Source organism: Homarus americanus, unplaced genomic scaffold, assembly GCF_018991925.1.
Source record: "Homarus americanus isolate GMGI-L3 unplaced genomic scaffold, GMGI_Hamer_2.0 scaffold59495, whole genome shotgun sequence".
In the NCBI taxonomy this organism is placed as follows: Eukaryota; Metazoa; Arthropoda; class Malacostraca; order Decapoda; family Nephropidae; genus Homarus; species Homarus americanus.
Window position 1 is genome coordinate 1,056,227 of NW_024732415.1, and position 21,108 is coordinate 1,077,334.

The window sequence follows — 21,108 nt, forward strand, 5'->3', positions numbered from 1 at the left end:
TGAATCAACAACCTTTGGGATAGGAGGTGAATACTTATCGACTTAGCTGCAATATTCCTTAATACCTATGTAATTTGGGTTAAAAAAATAACCTCTTAATTGAGGATGTGGAGTTGACGATCAGCGAAGTTAAGCAACGTTGGTTCTGGTTAGTGCTGGGATGGGTGATCACCTGGGAACATCAGAGTGCTCTTGTCATATAAACTAAAATGACCACACTGGATATAAGAATCCGATGGCTTTGTCGGTTACCCTTGGTCAAGTTGTCTAAATATCAAATCTTCATTATTAATGTTAAGATCAACACATCCTCAATGGAAAATACAGTTTCTCTTAATATGAATTGTTCTTCTCCAGCAAACATAGTACCTGGCTCACTGTAACATCACCATTTATTGTTGAGGGTTGGCCATAGTATGAACTCCATCTGGAATCTGGGATAAAAACAAAAACACTAAATCAAGGAAATCATTGTGCAGTAAAGAGAAAAAATAATTGAGAAAATCTTGTTAGCGTGGGACTTTTACAATTAGTGAAGTACAGTACTGCTACAATGAACATAATTCATATGGACAAGCAGTTTTTTCATAACAAAGGAAACATGAACTTAATCTCCCAGTGGTGCTTCCTTGGTTAGAGTGGCACAAACTCAGAACTGACTACTAACACATATCACTCCATGGGGTGTACGAGTACAGTACTGTATCTCAGGTTGGGTTGGCCAGATTTTCCACAGCACAAAAAGTACTGTAATCCTCAACGCTTTAATTATGTATCAAGTTTGCACTCTTTAACTACACAAAACATGAATATCTGAATACTCTGCAGGTATACAGTTCACCATAATATAGACAATGCAGGTACGGGTTCCGTTCCTGAGAACATTTGTAAGTCGGAGCACATGTTATGTACAGTCAGCCAAAGATGCACCGACCTCACCCTGGGTCTCGTGCTCGCAATTTTACCTGGCAATACTTGGTAAAGGAAGGCTGTATGTAAAGGTGATTGGTGGATCTGTTTTCGGCTGTATCACTGTCAGGATAATTATTAAACAAACCAAAGGTAGAATTTTTATAATAATAAACTATTCATTGTTATTTCAGGTCATGAGAAGTTTCCAAATTTTCGTATACCGGTACGTACAGTATTTGCTTAAATAAAGAAGAAAATTATATTGATGAATTGGCTACACAACTACAATCAGGGCTGCCACAAGATTCTCACATAAAATTTTCATTATTTAAACAAATATAAGAACATTTGGAACTTCTCATGACCTTAAATAACAATGAATAATATGTTTATTTATCTGACAATCAACAACCTTCCTTTTCAAATAAAGTGAGCACAGACAAATCAGTCATCTTTAACTGACTAAAACAATGTTTAAAATCCTACTACATTATATCATAGCCTAAGTCCTTATATACATCTAAAATCACTTAATTTAAGACAAAAGAAGAAATAGAATGACAAAATGCAGTAAATGAAAGTAAAAAATAAATCATTAGGTAAATAAAATACTGTACTGTACTGTAAATTTCAAGTCTAACCCCGTTCGTATTGGCAGGCATTCGTAAATTGGGGACCTGTATACAATTCAGCATAATTATAGACAATGCAGATATACAATTCAGCATATAGACAATACCGGTATACAGTTTTAGCATAATACACAGTACAGGTATACGTACAGTTCATTGTGTATATAGACAATACAAGTATACAGTTCAGCATATACTGTACAGTATATAGACAGTGCAATATGCAGTTCAGCATGTATAGACAATCCAGGTAAATGGTTCAGCATGTGTAGCATGTATATACACTGCATGTACATTACAGTATACAGTTCAGTTGTTCAGCATATATAATACTGTATTCTGTACAGTATGCTGAACTGTTTATCTGCATTGTCTATATCAGTGCTGAACTGTATACAGTACCTGTATTGTTTTTATACATGCTGAAATGTATACCTGTACTGTCCATACACTTAATGAACTGTATCCTTATTTAATTCATAGCATCATTTTCAAGATCTTTCTAGTATCCAAAATAACGCCAAAGTTCCGATTTTGTTTTTTTCCAAGTGGGGAGAGATAAAGAGTTGGTGTTCTTTCTTGATTTCTGAAATGAGAATGCAAATAAATTACAACAAAAACCCCATCACTTTACCCGCTTGGAACAGACTTGTATTAAATAATTTGAAGACAAAGCTTTAGAAAAATTCAATAATGTTAACCATCATGGATATGTTTCATCTTTCTGGTAAATTAGAACAACAAAAATAAAAATTAAAACTGGTCAAAAAGCTACAGTATATCTCTCAGGCTTGTCAGAAGTTCTCTCACACAGTGAATCAGAATTTCCATTCATAAAACTGGCTGGCACAAGTGGACATAATTGTTACCTGTGTGTTATTGTCTTGCTGCTGGACATCGGTGGACATAATTGATACCTGTGTGTCATTGTCTTGCTGCTGGACATCGGTGGACATAATTGATACCTGGTGGACAATTTTGGGTTGCTGGATTGGTGTGGAGCCCAGATCAAGTGCCTTGTTCCTCATCGCCACCATGGCATCATAGATATTGGCGCCCTACCAGGTAACATCTCTTATAACTGTGGCACATTAAGTGTGTTTGGCTGAATATAATTTAAGAAGTTATTGTTTCAGATTGATACAGTGTCTATGTATATTATTTTTATTCCTGCACTTTCTATGTGTACAGTATTGTTTGTATACCTACACTGCAAATTTATATTGATTGTATACTTACACTGCAAATGTATATTGTTTGTAAGCTTACACAGTCTATATTCAATATGTTGTTTGATTCTATACAGTACTGCATATGTATGGTGTTTGTATACTTGTACTGTTTATGTATATTATTTGTATACCTACATTGTCTACATGTGTTTGATTACCTACATTGCATATATATATATATATATATATATACAGTATATATATATATATACAGTTAACCCTCACTTTACGCGGTTAATGTAACCCGGAGGGTCCCGCGTAAAGTGAGATACGCGTAAAGTGAATAACATAACATATGGGATTAATTGAAATGGAGTCCGGGCCGATCCCCAAACTCCACTTTTTGACGACACACAACTATGTTGTAGTAAAAATATTATCTTAACTTTATGATGGTATGCACACACAATTAATAATTAAGAGAAATATCAATAATATTAGGTTTTTTAACACTTACATTAGTGGAAAAAATGGCTGGGCACACGGGGATGGGCGGTTGGTTCCAAGGCAGAGGGCAGATTATTGGCCCTCACCTGTGTCACTTGTATCAATTGTATCACTATCCATCACAGAGGCTTACAGGGCCTCTTTGTCAAACTCCCCAAAGTCCATATAAGTCCATATCCTCACCATAATTATCACTATCACTGACTTGGGCCGGCTGTGGCGGGTGAAGAACTGGTAATGTTTTGATGACTGGGCGACCTTGTGCGCACCATGTTCGCGCCGCTTACACAACATGGCGGATGGCGGGAGGTTTGGATCCAAAAATGGCGCGGCTCGCCAGCCACTCTCCGCGTAAAGGGGGTACACGCACCGCGGAATGTGAGCATCCTGGGTTCCGGCAGGGCACCGCGTAAACGTGGAATGTGGGACCGCGTAAAGTGAGGGTTAACTGTGTGTGTGTATATATATATATATATATATATATATATATATATATATATATATATATATATATATATATATATATATATATATATATATATATATATATATATATATATACTACTATTGCAAGGCTCCTTAGAGTCATTTCAGAAGTTTTAATGTTGTAAACAACTCAGAGTTGCCACATCTCACAAAAATGCCAGCCACTGTACCAGGTATAAGTGTGCAAGTGACTGTACAGCTAAATCATTGTGACCTTTATATTTGGTTTGATTCAGCACTGTAAATGAAAATGTTCCTTGAGTGATAAATAATATGATGTGGGGGAGGAAGTTGTTTCTTTGTGGAATATAATATGTTTAGATATCACAAAATGTACTTAGAGAGACACACCTGCTTACTTAAGAATTAAATGACTTACCTTTTTAGTGCAGAAGGTAAAATGCCCCTCGCCAGATGGACTTTTCCTGCCAGCCTCTAGCCGGAAGCATTGAGAGTTGTAGCCGTAGTTGCGGATGTTTGCCATTGTCCACACCCACACCACAGACCTCTTGTCCCCAATCAACATCACAGACATCCCCTCCAGTTTCAACCAGACTGTTGGTTCTTTAATGCCCAGGCGCTGTGATGTGGACTCTGTTAGCCTTACAGTGAATTTCTTCATTCTCAAGGTACAATACCTGTGAACATAGAACAACAATAAGGGCTTAAAATTCCTCCTGAGAATTTGTGCATTTTAAATGTACCCTGTAATTGGTTGTAACCTGAGGACTCATGGTAAACCCCATCCTTCTTCATTCCAACTGATTTCAAATTTTGTTTCATCGCTGCCTGGGTATAAAAATAACCTGTAAAGACGACTGACTCTCCATTTAATGCACAGGATGTTCATCTCCGGTCTTATCTACGAAAAGACAACAGTGCAAGATACAGTATTTATAATCCTGTACTATACATCTTTTTCTTTCTTCATAGGCTACTTAACAGATACACTCCAGGAATTAGACCAAAGTTTGTATGCTGGGGATCATCACTGGGTCATTACACAGCTGTACTTGTGGCATTAGAGGCTGCCTAAATAAGCAAAAAAATAAATCGTTTAGGACCTTACAGTGAAATGTTCCTCAGTTGTCAGGAGTAGCAACATGTCCATTCTGTGCTGTATTAATACAGCTTGACTAAATCTTGACAATGCACACTACTTAGCTCTTATAATAACACGTGCAACAACACCATATCACAGAAATTGTATCTATCGAGTATCAACACAGGTAGATAGATAAGTTGATAAAAAAAAGAAAGATAATAGGTAAATATATTTTCAATAAAAAAATAGTCATTCAAGTTTACATTGATTCAACATGTACATAAACAGCATGTGTATACAATCTCTGACAAGAAGTAACGGTATATGTTGATGAAACCATCACGGGCATGTTATAAGAGAGGGAGAGGAAGATAGTTAAGAGAGAGAGAGGGGTCACAGCTCAAGATTGAAGAAGCCGCAAGTCCAGAAAACTGTGAGGGCAAACTTTTTCGGAGTGAGAGTTGTAAACTCTTGGAACAATCTACCAGAGAGTGTTGTGACGGCACCAAGTGTGAGCTCTTCAAGACAAGACTTAACCAACACTGAAGCGGGTTCAGGTACATTAAGAGCCGGTGCATGCCCAGTATTTGCCAACAGTGCGTGACAGAGACGTGACCGCTCGCCCGGGCGGCTAGCGTGCCGATCTTTTGGTGAAGATAAAAAAAGGGGAAAGCAATCAGAGATGTGACTGATCGCCCAAGCAGCTAATGAGTCGATCAGTGGTGAAGAGGATAACAGTAAAAGATAGAGAGAAAGGTAAAAGGCAAGACCACTCAATTCCAGAATGTTTTACACATGTGAAGTGCAGTGGCTATCTTAAGGATAATATGTTCGGTATAATGAATTGCAAGAAGAGATAAGTTTTTTATTTTATTTTTTATCTGAACATCCTCATGAACTGATACACCAAATTAAGCAGAAAAAAAATAATTGATACAGAGGAAGACGTACTTGGACGACCCACATTGTGTTCACAAAAGAGGTTATAAGAAATAAACTCTCAAAGCTAAAGGTTCATAAGAGTCCCGGCCCTGACATTGTGCATCCCAGAGTGCTAAGAGAGTTGTGCAACGAGCTTGCTGAGCCCCTGAAGATCATGTTCTGTAAATGCTTGGACGAACAAAAGGTCTCCAGTGATTGGAAAATGGCTAATCTGACTCCTATTTTCAAGAAGGGCGATCGTCACTCCACAAATAACTATAGACCGGTGAACCTGACCAGCATAGTATGAAAAGTACTTGAGAGCATTATAAGAGATGCCATGAAGGAACATCTAGTACGAAACAACCTTGTAAAGGATTGTCAACACAGTTTAGACCGGGGCACTCCTGCTTAACATAATTACTCAAGGTACTGGACTGGATATTTAGACCCAAATTCTGGAACGGTGCTAATATCGAGAATATATACCTTGATTTTGCCAAGGCTTTTGACAGTGTACCCCACGAAAGGCTGAAGATTAAACTGGAAGGGTATGGGATTCGGGGAAATGTTCTAGCGTGAATTGGAGACTTTCTACATGACCGCAAGCAGTGTGCGGTGACACGAAATCATCGTGTGTACCCGTCACAAGCGAGGCACCACAGGGCAGTGTATTAGGCCCACTGTTGTTTGTTTGCTAAAAACATGATGTGCCTGACGCTGTACATTCCTCCATGCAAATATTTGCCGATGACGCCAAGTTATTTCGGGAAATTAAGAACCAAGCAGACTGTGAAGAGCTGCAGAAGTATCTCTGTTAGCTTCAAGAATGGTCGAAGAAATGGCTGCTAAGATTCAATGTCACGAAGTTTAAGCGGATGCACCTGGGACGTACCAACTGTAAGGAGACATATCATATGTCCCAACGTGACGAAGAAACTGCATTATTTGAGACAATTTGAAAAGGACCTAGGTGTGCATGTTGACAATGAGCTGAAGTTCTCGGGCCATTACGAGAAGAAAGTAAATCAGGCAACTAAGTTATTAGGTCTTATAAGAAGGTCGTTCAGATATCTAAATGGTCCGTCCCTCGTAATGATCTTCAAGAGTGAGGTGCTTCCCTGCCTGGAGTCCTGTCACCCCGTCTGGCCCCCGAGATATGCTAGAGCCTGTCAGCTGATTGAAAATGTCCAAAGGAGAACCACCAGATTGGTGCCTGCACTATGGCACCTCAGCTACCCTGAAAGATTAGAGCTGAAATTGCCTAGCTTATAGGACAGTACTACAGATGGACAAGGGGAGACCTAATTGAGGTATATAAGCATCTCAAAGGACACTACTCAAGACTAGCGAGGTCATCCTAAAACTGTATCTTGCTCTTGTGAGACCACACCTGGATTACGCAGTTCAGTTCTGGTCACCGTATTACAGAATGGATATAGAATCCTTGGAAAGAATTCAGAGGAGAATGACTAGACTAATCCCGGGCATTAGGAACCTTGAGTACAGAGACAGGTTAAAGCATCTTAATTTGCACTCCCTCGAGAGACGTAGAGCGAGGGGCGACCTGATAGAGGTGTATAAGTGGAAGGCAGGGCTAAACAAAGGTACTCAAACTATCCAACCAGGATAGACAAATTTAGATTTAGGCGTGAAATAGGTGAACACTGGTTTGGAAACAGAGTAGTGGATGAATGGAACAAGTTACCAAATATCATCATTAACTCGAATACGCTGAATAGCTTCAAACATAGGTTGGATGCTTATATGAGCAATAGGGGTTGGGTGTAAACGGGACTGCCCAGTATGGGCCAATAGGCCCGCTGCAGTTTCCTCCATTCTTATGTTCTTAAGTGCCCTTACCTCGAGCTGGCAGACGCTCACCCCACAAGGGGTCACAGCTCAAAGTTGAAGAAGCCGCAAGCCCAGAAAACTGTGAGAAGTAACTTTTTCGGAGTGAGTGTTGTGAACTCTTGGAACAATCTGCCAGAGAATGTCATTCACACTCGGTGCCGTCAAGTCTGGTCTTGAAAGAGCTCACACTCGGTGCCGTCACCACTCTCTCTGGCAGATTGTTCCAAGAGTTCACAACTCTCACTCCGAAAAAGTTACCCCTCACAGTTATCCGGGTTTGTGGCTTCTTTAACGTTGAGCTGTGTCCCCTTGAGGGGCGAACATCCGCCAGCTCCAGGTAAGGACACTCGACTGAGCAGTGCCCTCTGAGACGCTTATACACCTCAATCAGATCTCCCTTTGCCCGTCTGTAGTATAAGCTAGGCAAGTTCAGACGCTCCAATCTCTCCGGGTAGCTGAGGTGCCGCAGTGCAGGCACCTGTCTGGTGGCCCTCCTTTGGACATTTTCAATCAGTTGACAGTACTCCAGGCGGGGAAGCACTTGACTCTTAAAGATCATTTCAAGGGACGGACCATCTAGATATCTGAACGACCTTCTTATGAGACCTAATGACTTAGTTGCCTGATTTACTTTCTTCTCGCAATGGCCTGAGAACTTCAGTTCATTGTCAACGTACACACCTAGGTCCTTTTCATATTCCAACTCATTTAATGCAGCATGTCTTACAGGGGCGCACCCAGGGGGGTTTCCTGGTAGCCCGGAATCCCCCCCCCCCCTCCAGGTACTGCATGGTGCGGCCAACCTTTCCCTGACCTGGCGACACCTTAGTAACACGAAGGTTGGGTCGGCTTACCTGACCTCACCCCACGCCATGGTAACTTCCACCACCTCTGTCATTCCCATGCACTTAATATACAGTACTGCCAGACAGTGTGAAATATTGAGATGTAATGTTTTTTCTCATCTACATTGTACATTTTCTATAGATTTTACATATTTATAAATTATTTTCCATCCACTTTCACATATTTGCTGATTTCGCAAGTGTGCTTCAAATAACTGTATTGTACGATAATACGGCATTGGAAATTATATACAAGTATTAAAATGATTAATGATTGTTACACATTCAGTACAGTAATAACCATATTTCATACTCTATATTTAGTGCAGTAAATTCATGTATTCATGAATTTGGCGCCAATTTCTCATAACTTGACATGAGAGAATTTGGCCATTTTAGTTTGACAATTAATTTTAAAAATCTAAGTTAAATGATAATGAGACACAGCGTTCAATGAAATTAGCTAAATATATTGTTATTAGTATATATTAACGATTACGTTGGCGACTGATATCATGGTTCCCTTTTTTATCATATTCATTTCATTGACTTCTTTATATTTAATAAGTAAACTTGTTTCCAAGTTATCAAAATATTTTATTAAATTGATTTTTAATATCTAACTGATCAACATTTCTTGAGATACGTACATATTTGTATATGATACATTTTCCGCCTTTGAAACTTCCGCGGCGGGAGTCCCGCCCAGTGACCGTGGCACAACTCGTGTCACTCGGCGAGGAGAAGTGGTCAAGGGTGGCCGCAGCAGGTGAGGCGTCTTGTTACTATTGGATTTTGTATCCATTTTTATAAATTCCAGCATAAACATTGGGAATTAATTTACATGTTTTAAAACTATAGGTGTCTAAATGGGATGTGAAGCTGGTATTTATATTAATTATATGTAATTTTTTTTACGGGGATTAGCCCACCCGGGCAGGGCTGGATTTACCTACTTGTGGGCCCCAGGCCAAACTCATCAGTGGGCCCCCAAATTTATAGAGATGTTTGCATACTTATTGTACAGGGGCCCTTATGGTTGTGAATATATTATATAATGAAATACTCGATGTACACTTCACAAGGTTATACGCTGGCACGCTGCGCGACAAATTAGTTTCAGTGGGCCCCCAGATACCGGTGGGCCAATGGCGTACTTGGCCTATTGGTAAATCTGGCCCTGCACCTGGGCACAGGTCACTGGCCCCACATCAGGATCTTGGGGCGAAAATATAATAATTATAATAAGTAAAAAAAAAAAAAATAAAAAAAAATAATGATAACCATAAATACAAAAATGAAAAAAGTAAATCAAAAGGGAGAAACGATATACAGTATGTGTGTTGTGTTAATAGTAAGAGAAACAATTGAAACCCTGCAATTATGTAAATGAGGCAGAAAGTCAGATCAGATCAGTTCAGTGGGTGACAGTTGACGCGGACGAAGATAAGTGGTAGCTAAACTATTCACGTGAAATGAATTATGGCTTAAATTTTCTAGACTTATTGAATTTTCGAAACTACAGTATACTGAAAAAAAACAGGTCAATTAACATTCGGTATTTCATGTTCTAGAAGGAAATTTACGCCCATACAATCATTTTAGAGCCTCGGTATTGTATGGGGGAAAATCATATGAACTAGAGTTTATAACATCAGAGATAAGTCGAGGGTAGCAACGGCGGGCACTGCGTTTTACTGCGAGACTGAGTTTTCCCGCGCTCAGTGACGCAATCTACGGGGTCCACACACCGGGCTCCGCCCACCGCGCTGGCTCCCTACTTGCTCCCACTCGGGTTGAATAATATTGACAGCGTATTATTTTTGTAAGTTAAATGAAACTCAAAATTTATATATATATATATATATATATATATTTATATATATATATATATGTATATATATATTATATATATATATATATATATATATATATATATATATATATATATATATATATATATATATATATATAATAGAAAGTTTCCTGTTCAGGGTGATACAGACTGTCTACTCACCCCTGAAGATGTGAATTACACGAAAGCGCTTGGGAACTTGTGTTTTCTTTCTTTCCTTGTGGTTATCAGCATATACCTAGATCACGCGCAATTTATTATATATATATATATATATATATATATATATATATATATATATATATATATATATATATATAATCTTGATAAATCACACGGAAGATGGAAACAACGAGATACCTTTTTGTTCTGAAGATAGAAGAGCTAAGGTACTCCGTTGTTTCCATCTTCCCGTGTGATTTTATCAAGATTTATCTTATCCACGTTTTCATTGTGGATTTACATGAAATATATATATAATATATATCGATAAAATCACACGGGAAAATGGAAACAACGGAGCACCTTAGCTTTCGTCTTTATTCAAGACATCTTCAGAGGCAACTGGACTACATGGATAGAGAGAGGCTTAAATATACAGGGTGACCTTAAAAACATGAGGTCAGGTCATAATGATGTCATCCACTAATCCCCACACCAACACACGTAGAGGAGCTTAAGAGAATGATTTACATGAAATATATATATATATATATATATATATATATATATATATATATATATATATATATTATAAAACAGCGTTTGCGGTCAATTCTTGACGTTAGTGGTTAATTCTTACGCCAGAAATGGTTATCGTATTTTTTCCTTTCGTAAACTTATTTTCAAAATACTTTATTACATAAATTTTTAATATTCAACTGATCAAATTGTCTGGAAATATGTACAGTACATATTTGTAAATGAGAAATTTCCGGTCTATTTCGCTAACCCAGTCTGGCTGACTGCCCTGGTCGCTCTCAAGTGAAGCCATGGTTTTTGGCGCCAATTTCTCTGCACTGGACAGTTGAGAGAAATTGGCGCCAAAATGTCACGCTGGGGTAAGGCATGCGTTTCAGTTTTGCTAATAACTTAAAAGATAAGTCAACGATGATAATGAAACACCAGAGTAATGGCTGGCGTTGCTCTCTCCACCGAGATTCTTGCTCGACTAGCAAAATGTATTAAGCGTCTGTGGCTAATTCTTACTTGGCGTCAAAAGTTATGGTTCCCGTATTTTTTTATTTTCTTTCGTAAACTTATCAAAATACTTTATCAAATCGATATTTGATATAACTGATCAAATTGTCTTGACGAATGTACATATTTGTAGATGATAATTTTCCCGCCTTTTTCGCTTCCCGCATCTGGCCCAGTGAGCGGCACTGGTCATTCAGCAGTCAAAGGTAGGCGCTGCAAGTGAACTGCTTTCTCTATTGTATTTTTCCCATTTTTTATCAATTCCAGCATAAATCTTTGGAATTAATTGACTATGTTTTATAAGTAGGTGAACTAAATGGGGTGTAAAGCTGGTAGTTATTAAAAAAAAACGTGAATTTAACTTAGCCACTTAAAGTAAGTTCGGTGGGTGACGGTTGACTAGGACGAAGATAAGTGATAGCTTAACTATTCATGTGAAATGAATTGTGGCTGAAATTTCTAGACTTTTTATTGAATTTTCTAAATTATATAAAAAAAATGTCGATTAACACCGGTATTTCATGTTCTAGAAGGAAATTTACGCCCATACAATCATTTTAGAGCCTCGGTATTGTATGGGGGAAAATCATATGAACTAGAGTTTATAACATCAGAGATAAGTCGAGGGTAGCAACGGCGGGCACTGCGTTTTACTGCGAGACTGAGTTTTCCCGCGCTCAGTGACGCAATCTACGGGGTCCACACACCGGGCTCCGCCCACCGCGCTGGCTCCCTACTTGCTCCCACTCGGGTTGAATAATATTGACAGCGTATTATTTTTGTAAGTTAAATGAAACTCAAAATTTATATATATATATATATATATATTTATATATATATATATATATATATATGTATATATATATATATATATATATATATATATATACTGGATATATATAATATATATATATATATATATATATATATATATATATATATATATATATACTGGATATATATAATATATATATATATATATATATATATATATATATATATATATATATATATATATATATATATATATATATATATATTATATATATATATATATATATATATATATATATATATATATATATATATTATATATATATATTTCTCATTGTATTTTTCCTATTTTTATCATTTCTAGCAGAAATCTTTGGAATTAATCTACATTTTTTAAAACTAGGTGACTAAATGTGGTGTGAAACTGGTAGTTATTAAAATAAAAACGTGAATTTAACTTGGCTATTTAGTGGAAGTTTGGTGGGTGCCAGTTGACGAGGACGAAGATAAGTGGTAACTAAACTATTCGTGTGAAATGAATTGTGGCTTCAATTATTTATAATTTTTTTAATTTTGAATTTCTAAGCCATATCCGAAAAAAATGACTAACGGTCAATTATCATTTGGCATTTAATGTTCTTGAAGGATATTTACGCCCGTACAATCATTGAGACTGACATGTTTGTTGTAGACGAAAATAACGTAACATTTTAGAGCCTTGGTTTTGTATGGGGCAAAAATTATACGCTCTAGAGTTAATTTTAGTGAATGTTCTGGGCATGAGCTGATGTTCCTCTCAAGTGGAGCCATGGATTTTGGCGCCAATTTCTCTGCACTGGACAGTTGAGAGAAATTGGCGCCAAAATGTCACACTGGGGTAAGGCATGCGTTTCAGTTTTGCTAATAACTTAAAAGATAAGTCAACGATGATAATGAAACACCAGAGTAATGGCTGGCGTTGCTCTCCACCGAGATTCTTGCTCGACTAGCAAAATGTATTAAGCGTCTGTGGCTAATTCTTACTTGGCGTCAAAAGTTATGGTTCCCGTATTTTTTCTTTTCCTTCGTAAACTTATTTTCAAAATACTTTATCAAGTTGATTTAATGTTTAACTAATCAATTTGTCTTGAGATATGTACATATTTGTAGATGATAATTTTCCTGCCTTTTTCGCTTCTCGCGTCTGGCTGACTCCCGCCCAGTGGTCTATGGTAGGTCTCTGCAAGTGAACCGCTTTTTCACTATTGTATTTGTCCCATTTTTATCAATTCCAGCATAAATCTTTGGAATTTTTTTACATGTTTTATAACTAGGTGAACTAAATGGGGTGTGAAGTTGGTAGTTATTAAAAAAAAAGTGAATTTAACTTAGCCACTTAGAGGAAGTTCGGTGGGTGACGGTTGGTGAGGACGAAGATAAGTGATAGCTAAACTATTCATGTGAAATGAATTGTTGCTTCAGTTATCTATAATTTTTTTTTTTTTTTTTACGTCTGTAGAAGTATTGAGATTAGTACATGTTTGTGATGGACGAAACTGACTTACATTTCCGAGTATTTTTGTGGAAGGATTTGTAGCTTGAATTATCTTCGACCTTTTTATTAATTTAATTTTCTTTATGCTCGTACAAGCATTGACACTCGTACATATTCGCGATAGAAGAAAATAACGTACATTTTAGAGCCTCAGTACTGTATGGGAGAAAATCCATATAAACTAGCGTTCATTTCCGTAAACTGAAGAAATGTGAACCGGACAAGGACCTAGCGCCATGTGGTGATATTATACAGGTGCTGAAAATGTTCTGGACCTGTGGAGTTAGATCAAAAGATAACCAAACCTAATCTTTAATGGGGTAATCTCAGCACGCCTCAAGCTTTCATTAACGTTTCCATAGAACTGCACAGGTCCAGAACATTTTCAGCACGCCACTCCCCGGGTTAATTTATAAGTACGTCCACCTCACATGAACATAGTTATGGATGCTAAGAAATTCCAAGTTTAAATTGTATTATCCACATTAAGAGTGGTTTATTTATTTACAGGAATCGTGTATCTGCATGGCCACCAGTATCGGAAGTACTCGCCCGGCTGCTGAACAGAAGTCATCAATTCCAAGGTGGGATCAGTGTAGTACTTAACGTTTTTCAGTCCGTGATTTTTTTACTGCTGCACCTTTGGGTCCTCTGGTGGTTGGGCCTGTTTTGGGTCCTGTTGGTTGGGCCTGTTTTGGGTCCTGTTGGTTGGGCCTGTTTTGGGTCCTCTGGTTGGGACCACTTTAGGTCCTCTGGTGGTTGGGCCTGTTTTGGGTCCTTTGGTTGGGACCACTTTAGGTCCTCTGGTGGTTGGGCCTGCTTTTGGGTCCTGCTGGTTGGGCATACTGTGGGTCTTCTGCTGGTTGGACCTGTCTTGGGTCTTCATGTTGCGCCTGCTGTGGGTCTTCTGCTGGTTGGACCTGTTTTGGGTCTTTATGTTGGGCCTGCTTTTGGGTCTTCTGCTGGTTGGGACCGCTTGGTCTTCTGCTAGTTGGGCCTGCTTTGGGTCCTCTGCTGGTTGGGCCTGCTTTTGGGTCCCTGCTGGTTGGCCTGCTTTGGGGCCCTCTGCTGGTTGGGCCTGCTTTGGGTCCTCTGCTGGTTGGGCCTGCTTTGGGTCCCTCTGCTGGTTGGGCCTGCTTTGGGGTCTTCTGCTGGTTGGGACTGCTTAGTCCTCTGCTGGTTGGGCCTGCTTTGGGTTCTCTGCTGGTTGGGCCTGTTTTGGGTCTTCTGCTGGTTGGGCCTGTTTTAGGTCTTCTGCTGGTTGGGCCTGCTTTTGGGTCTCTGCTGGTTGGGACTGCTTTGTCCTCTGCTGGTTGGTCCTGCTTTGGGTCCTCTGCTGGTTGGGCCTGCTTTGCCCTCTGCTGGTTGGGCCTGTTTGGGTCTTCTGCTGGTTGGGCCTGTTTTGGGTCTTCTACTGGTTGGCACTGCTTTAAGTCCTCTGCTGGTTGAGACTGCTTTAAGTCCTCTGCTGGTTGGTCCCGCTTTGGGTTCCTCTGCTGGTTGGGCCTGCTTTGGGTTCTCTGCTAGTTGGGTCTGTTTTGGGTCTTGCGGCTGGACCTGCTTTGGGTCTTGTGGCTGGGCCTACTTTGGGTCTTGTGGTTGGGACTGCTTTAGGTCCTCTGCCTGTTGGGACTGCTTTAGGTCCTCTGCTGGTTGGGTCTGCTTTAGGTCCTCTGCTGGTTGGGCCTGCTTTGGGTTATCTGCTGGTTGGGCCTGCTTTGGGTCTTGCGGCTGGGCCTGCTTTGGGTCTTGTGGCTGGGCCTGCTTTGGGTCTCCTGGTTGGGCCTGCTTTGGGTCTTGTGGCTGGGCCTGCTTTGGGTCTCTGGGCCCTGGGCCTGCTTGGGTCTTGTGATTGGGCCTGCTTTGGGTCTTGTGATTGGGCCTGCTGTGGGTCCTCTGCGCGTTGGACCTGCTTTGGGTCTTCTGGCCTGGCCTGCCTCTTTTTGTGTATGTGCTTTTTATAGTGACTAATTAGTTTTTCTTTTCCAGAATTTTGTGTAATTTTTAATGAAATGGTGCAGTTTATAACATCACATTTTCATCCATTGCTTATTTTCAGATTGCTGGTGAATGGGACCGCAGGACACCGTGGGAGCGCCTCTCCGCAGGACACTGGGAGCACCTCTTCACAGGACACCGTGGGAGTACCTGTCTGCAGTGCAGGTTATAATTTCACATTTTCATTGATTCTTTATTTTCAGGTTGGTGAATAGGAGCACCTCCCTCCGCAGGACACCGTGGGAGCACCTCTCCACAGGACACTAGGAGCACCTCTTCACAGGACACCGTGGGAGTACCTCTCTGCAGTGCAGTTTATGACTTCACATTTTCAATGATTCTGTATTTTCAGGTTGTTAGTGAATGGGAACACCTCCCTCCGCAGGACACCGTGGTAGCACCTCTCTGCAGGACACCGTGGGAGCACCTCTCTTTGTGGTTGGTTTGTTGATTCTTTCAACCTGTGGTAGGTCTGCAGGGTATCTCTTTCCGCAGGACACCGTGGGAGCACCTCCGTCCGCAGGACATCGAGGGAGCACCTCTCTGCAGGACACCGTGGGAGCACCTCTCTTTGTGGTTAGTTTGTAGATTCTTTCAACCTGTGGTAGGTCTGCAGGGCATCTCTTTCCGCAGGACACCGGGAGCACCTCCGTCCGCAGGACATCGAGGAGCACTCTGCAGGACACCGTGGGAGCACCTCTCTTTGTGGTTAGTTTGTAGATTCTTTCAACCTGTGGTAGGTCTGCAGGGCATCTCTTTCCGCAGGACACCGTGGGAGCACCTCCGTCCGCAGGACATCGAGGGAGCACCTCTGCAGGACACCGTGGGAGCACCTCTCTGTGGTTAGTTTGTAGATTCTTTCAACCTGTGGTAGGTCTGCAGGGCATCTCTTTCCGCAGGACACCGTGGGAGCAGATATCTCCGCAGGACACCGTGGTTGCACCTCTCTTTGTGGTTAGTTTGTTGATTCTTTCAACCTGTGGTAGGTCTCTGCAGGACACACCTGCAAACTTGCTCTCTGTAAGAGACTGGGAACTCCCTCACCGGAGATCATGGGAACTTGGTGTCTAGGAGATCATGGGAACTTGCTTTCTGTAGGAGACCGTGGGAACGTGCTCTCTGTAGGAGACCGTGGGAACGTGTTCTCTGTAGGAGACCGTGGGACTTGCTCTCTGTAGGAGACCGTGTGAACGTGTTCTCTGTAGGAGACCGTGGGACTTGCTCTCTATAGGGGACCGTGGGTACTTGATCTCTGTAGGAGATCATGGGAACTTGCTCTCTGTAGGAGACCGTGGGAACGTGTTCTCTGTAGGAGACCGTGGGACTTGCTCTCTGTAGGAGACCGTGTGACTTGCTCTCTGTAGGGGACCGTGGGTACTTGATCTCTGTAGATCATGGGAACTTGCTCTCTGTAGAAGACCGTGGGAACGTGTTCTCTGTAGGAGACTGTGGGACTTGCTCTCTGTAGGGACCAGGGTACTTGATCTCGTAGGAGATCATGGGAACTTGTCTCTCTGTAGGAGACCGTGAACGTGTTCGTAGGAGACCGTGACTTGCTCTCTGCAGGACCGTGGGGAACTTGCTCTCGTAGAGACCGTGGGAACGTGTTCTCTGTAGGAGACCGTGGGGACTTGCTCTGTAGGAGACCGTGGAACTTCTGTAGAGACCGTGGACTTGCTCTGTTGGGGACCGTGATACTTGCTCTCTGTAGGAGACCGGGAACGTGTTCTCTGTAGGAGACCGTGGTACTTGATCCTGTAGGAGATCAGGGAACTTGCTCTGTAGAGACCGTGGAACTTGTTCTGTAGGAGACCGTGGACTTGCCTGTAGGGACCGTGGGTACTTGATCTCTGTAGGAGACCGTGGGAACCTTTGCTCTCTGTAGGAGACCGTGGGAACGTGTTCTCTGTGAGACCGTGGGTACTTGATCTCTGTAGGGGACCGTGGGTTTGATCTCTGTAGGAGATCGTGGAACTTGCTCTCTGTAGGAGACCGTGGGAACGTGTTCTCTGTAGGAGACCGTGGACTTGCCTCTGTAGGGACCGTGGGTACTTGACTTCGTAGGAGACCGTGGGGACGTGTTCTCTGTAGGAGACCGTGGACTTGCTCTCTGTAGGGACCGTGGGTACTTGATCTCTGTAGGAGACCGTGGGAACGTTCTCTGTAGAGACCGTGGACTTGCTCTGTAGGGACCGTGGGTACTTGATCTCTGTAGGGAGACCGTGGGAACTTGCTCTCGTAGGAGACCGTGGGAACGTGTTCTCTGTAGAGACCGTGGGGAATGTTTCTGTAGGAGACCGTGGACTTGCTCTGTAGGGGATCAGGGTACTTGATCTCTGTAGGAGATCATGGAACTTCTGTCTCTGTAGGAGACCGTGGAACGTGTTCTCTGTAGGAGACCGTGGGACTTGCTCTCTGTAGGGGACCGTGGTACTTGATCTCTGTAGAATCATGGGAACTTGTTCTCTGTAGGAGACCGTGGGACTGTTTCTCTGTAGGGACCGTGGGAACTTGATCTCTGTAGGAGACCGTGGGAACGTCTCTCTGTAGGAGACCGGGACTTGCTCTCTGTAGGGACCGTGGCATTGATCTCTGTAGGAGATCATGGGAACTTCTCTCTGTAGGAGACCGAACGTGTTCTCTGTAGAGACCGGGATTTGATCTCTGTTGGGGACCGTGGGTACTTGATCTCTGTAGGAGATCATGGGAACTTGCTCTCTGTAGAGACCGTGGGAACGTGTTCTGTAGGAGACCGTGGGCATTGATCTCTGTTGGGGACCAGGGTACTTGATCTCTGTAGAGATCATGGGAACTTGTCTCTCTGTAGGAGACCGTGGAACGTGTTCTCTGTAGGAGACCGTGGACTTGCTCTCGTAGGAGACCTGGGTACTTGATCTCTGTAGGAGATCATGGGAACTTGCTCTCTGTAGGAGACCGTGGAACGTGTTCTCTGTAGGAGACCGTGGGACTTGCTCTCATAGGGTACTTGATTCTGTAGGAGATCATGGGAACTTGCTCTCTGTAGGAGACCGTGGGAACGTGTTCTCTGTAGGAGACCGTGGACTTGCCTCTGTAGGAGATCGTGGGAACATGTTCACTGTAGGAGACCGTGAAACGTGTTCTCTGTAGGAGACCGTGGGTTCTTGATCTCTGTAGGAGACGTGGGTACTTGATCTCTGTAGAGATCATGGGAACTTGCTCTGTAGGAGACCGTGGGAACGTGTTCTGTAGGAGATCATGGAACTTGCTCTCTGTAGGGACCGTGGGTTCTTGATCTCTGTAGGAGCATCGGGTACTGATCTCAGATCATGGAACTTGCTCTCTGTAGGGACCGGAACGTTCTCTGTAGGAGACCGTGGGAACGTGTTCTGTAGGAGACCGTGACTGCTCTCTGTAGGGACCGTGGGAACGTGTTCTCTGTAGGAGACCGGACTTGCTCTGTAGGAGACCGTGAACGTGTTCTGTAGGAGACCGTGGGTACTTGATCTCTGTAGATCATGGGAACTTGCTCTGTAGGAGATCAGAACGTGTTCTCTGTAGGAGACCGTGGGTACTTGATCTCTGTAGGAGATCATGGAACTTGCTCTGTAGGAGACCGTGGGAACGTGTTCTCTGTAGGAGACCGTGGACTTGCTCTCTGTGGACCGTGGAACGTTTCTCTGTAGGAGACCGTGGAACTTGCTCTCTGTAGGGACCGTGGGTACTTGACTCTGTAGGAGACCGTGGAACTTGCTCTCTGTAGGAGACCGTGGAACGTGTTCTCTGTAGGAGACCGTGGGTACTTGCTCTGTAGGGACCTGGGTACTTGATCTCTGTAGGAGATCATGGAACTTGCTCTGTGAGACCGTGGAACGTGTTCTCTGTAGGAGACCGTGGACTTGCTCTCGTAGGACCGTGACTTGCCTCTGTTGGGACCGTGGTACTTGATCTCTGTAGGAGATCATGTGAACTTGCTCTGTAGGAGACCGTGGAACGTGTTCTCTGTAGGAGACCGTGGACTTGCTCTCTGTTGGGGACTGGGGTACTTGATCTCTGTAGAGATCATGGGAACTTGCTCTCTGTAGGAGACCGTGGGAACGTGTTCTCTGTAGGAGACCGTGGGACTTGCTCTCTGTTGGGGACCGTGGGTACTTGATCTCTGTAGGAGATCATGGAATTTTTCTGTAGGAGACCGTTGAACGTGTTCTCTGTAGAGACCGTGGACTTGCTCTCTGTAGGGACCAGGGTACTTGACTCTGTAGGAGATCATGGAACTTGCTTCTGTGGTAGAATCGTGGGAACGTGTTCTCTGTAGGAGACCGTGGACTTGCTTTCTGTTGGGGATCAGTACTTGATCTCTGTAGAGATCATGGGAACTTGCTCTGTAGGAGACCTTGGGAACGTGTTCTCTGTAGAGACCGTGGGACTTGCTCTCTGTTGGGGACCGTGGGTACTTGATCTCTGTAGAGATCATGGGAACTTGCTCTCTGTAGGAGACCGTGGACTTGCTCTCTGTTGGGGACCGGTGGTACTTGATCCTGTAGACCATGTGAACTTGCCTCTGTAGGACCGTGGGTACTGATCTCTGTAGGAGATCATGGAACTTGCTCTGTAGGAGACCGTGGGACTTGCTCTCTGTAGGACCGTGGGTACTTGATCTCTGTAGGAGATCAGTGAACGTGTTCTCTGTAGGAGACCGGACTTGCTCTCTGTAGGAGACCGTGGAACGCCTCTGTGGGAGATCAGGGTATGACCGTAGGAGATCATATCGCTCGCAGGAGACCGTGGACTTGCTCTGTAGGAGACCGTGGAACGTGCTCTGTAGAAGACCGTGGGAACGTGTTCTCTGTAGGAGACTGTGGGACTTGCTCTCTGTAGGGGACCGTGGGTACTTGATCTCTGTAGGAGATCATGGGAACTTGCCTCTGTAGGAGACCGTGGGTACTTGATCTCTGTAGGAGATCATGGGAACGTGTTCTCTGTAGGAGACCGTGGGACTTGCTCTCTGTAGGAGACCGTGGGAACGTGTTCTCTGTAGGAGACCGTGGGTACTTGATCTCTGTAGGAGATCATGGGAACGTGTTCTCTGTAGGAGACCGTGGGACTTGCTCTCTGTAGGAGACCGTGGGAACGTGTTCTCTGTAGGAGACCGTGGGTACTTGATCTCTGTAGGAGATCATGGGAACGTGTTCTCTGTAGGAGACCGTGGGACTTGCTCTCTGTAGGAGACCGTGGGAACGTGTTCTCTGTAGGAGACCGTGGGTACTTGATCTCTGTAGGAGATCATGGGAACGTGTTCTCTGTAGGAGACCGTGGGACTTGCTCTCTGTAGGAGACCGTGGGAACGTGTTCTCTGTAGGAGACCGTGGGTACTTGATCTCTGTAGGAGATCAT

At 42.7% G+C, this 21,108-nt stretch overlaps 2 protein-coding genes across 2 annotated transcripts in view; both read right to left on the reverse strand.

Annotated features, from left to right (window-relative positions):
- Positions 1 to 1,485: 1,485 nt before the first annotated feature.
- The window catches only part of LOC121868543 (docking protein 1-like), a 26,354-nt gene continuing 6,731 nt past the window's right edge, over positions 1,486 to 21,108 (reverse strand). Inside the window, exons 2-4 of the mRNA XM_042369257.1 lie at positions 4,089 to 4,347; positions 2,414 to 2,602; positions 1,486 to 2,130 (exon numbers count right to left, since the gene is read on the reverse strand). Coding sequence (XP_042225191.1) covers positions 2,047 to 2,130; positions 2,414 to 2,602; positions 4,089 to 4,331 — 516 coding nt within the window. The 5' untranslated portion in view covers positions 4,332 to 4,347 and the 3' untranslated portion in view covers positions 1,486 to 2,046. The remainder of the gene's footprint in view (positions 2,131 to 2,413; positions 2,603 to 4,088; positions 4,348 to 21,108) is intronic.
- LOC121868492 (nascent polypeptide-associated complex subunit alpha, muscle-specific form-like) lies at positions 14,532 to 18,924 on the reverse strand. Its single transcript, XM_042369155.1, has 8 exons — positions 18,804 to 18,924; positions 18,314 to 18,556; positions 18,148 to 18,227; positions 17,756 to 18,098; positions 17,485 to 17,585; positions 17,079 to 17,440; positions 16,137 to 16,572; positions 14,532 to 15,230 (listed from the first exon to the last, which is right to left on the reverse strand). The coding sequence occupies exons 1-8, from the start codon at positions 18,922 to 18,924 to the stop codon at positions 14,532 to 14,534; spliced, it is 2,385 nt and encodes a 794-aa protein (XP_042225089.1).

Coding starts and splice junctions, on each gene's coding strand:
- LOC121868492 (XM_042369155.1), bottom strand. CDS start 18,924: ATGATCTCTACAGAGATCAAGTACCCACGTCTCCTACAGAGATCAAGA. Junction 18,228..18,313: donor CTACAGAGATCAATGCCACG/GTCCCTACAGAG, acceptor CGGTCCCTACAG/AGAAACAGTCCCACGGTCTC. Junction 17,441..17,484: donor CTGATCTCCTACAGGATCAA/GTACCACGGTCT, acceptor GGTCTCCTACAG/AGAGCAAGTATCACGGTCCC.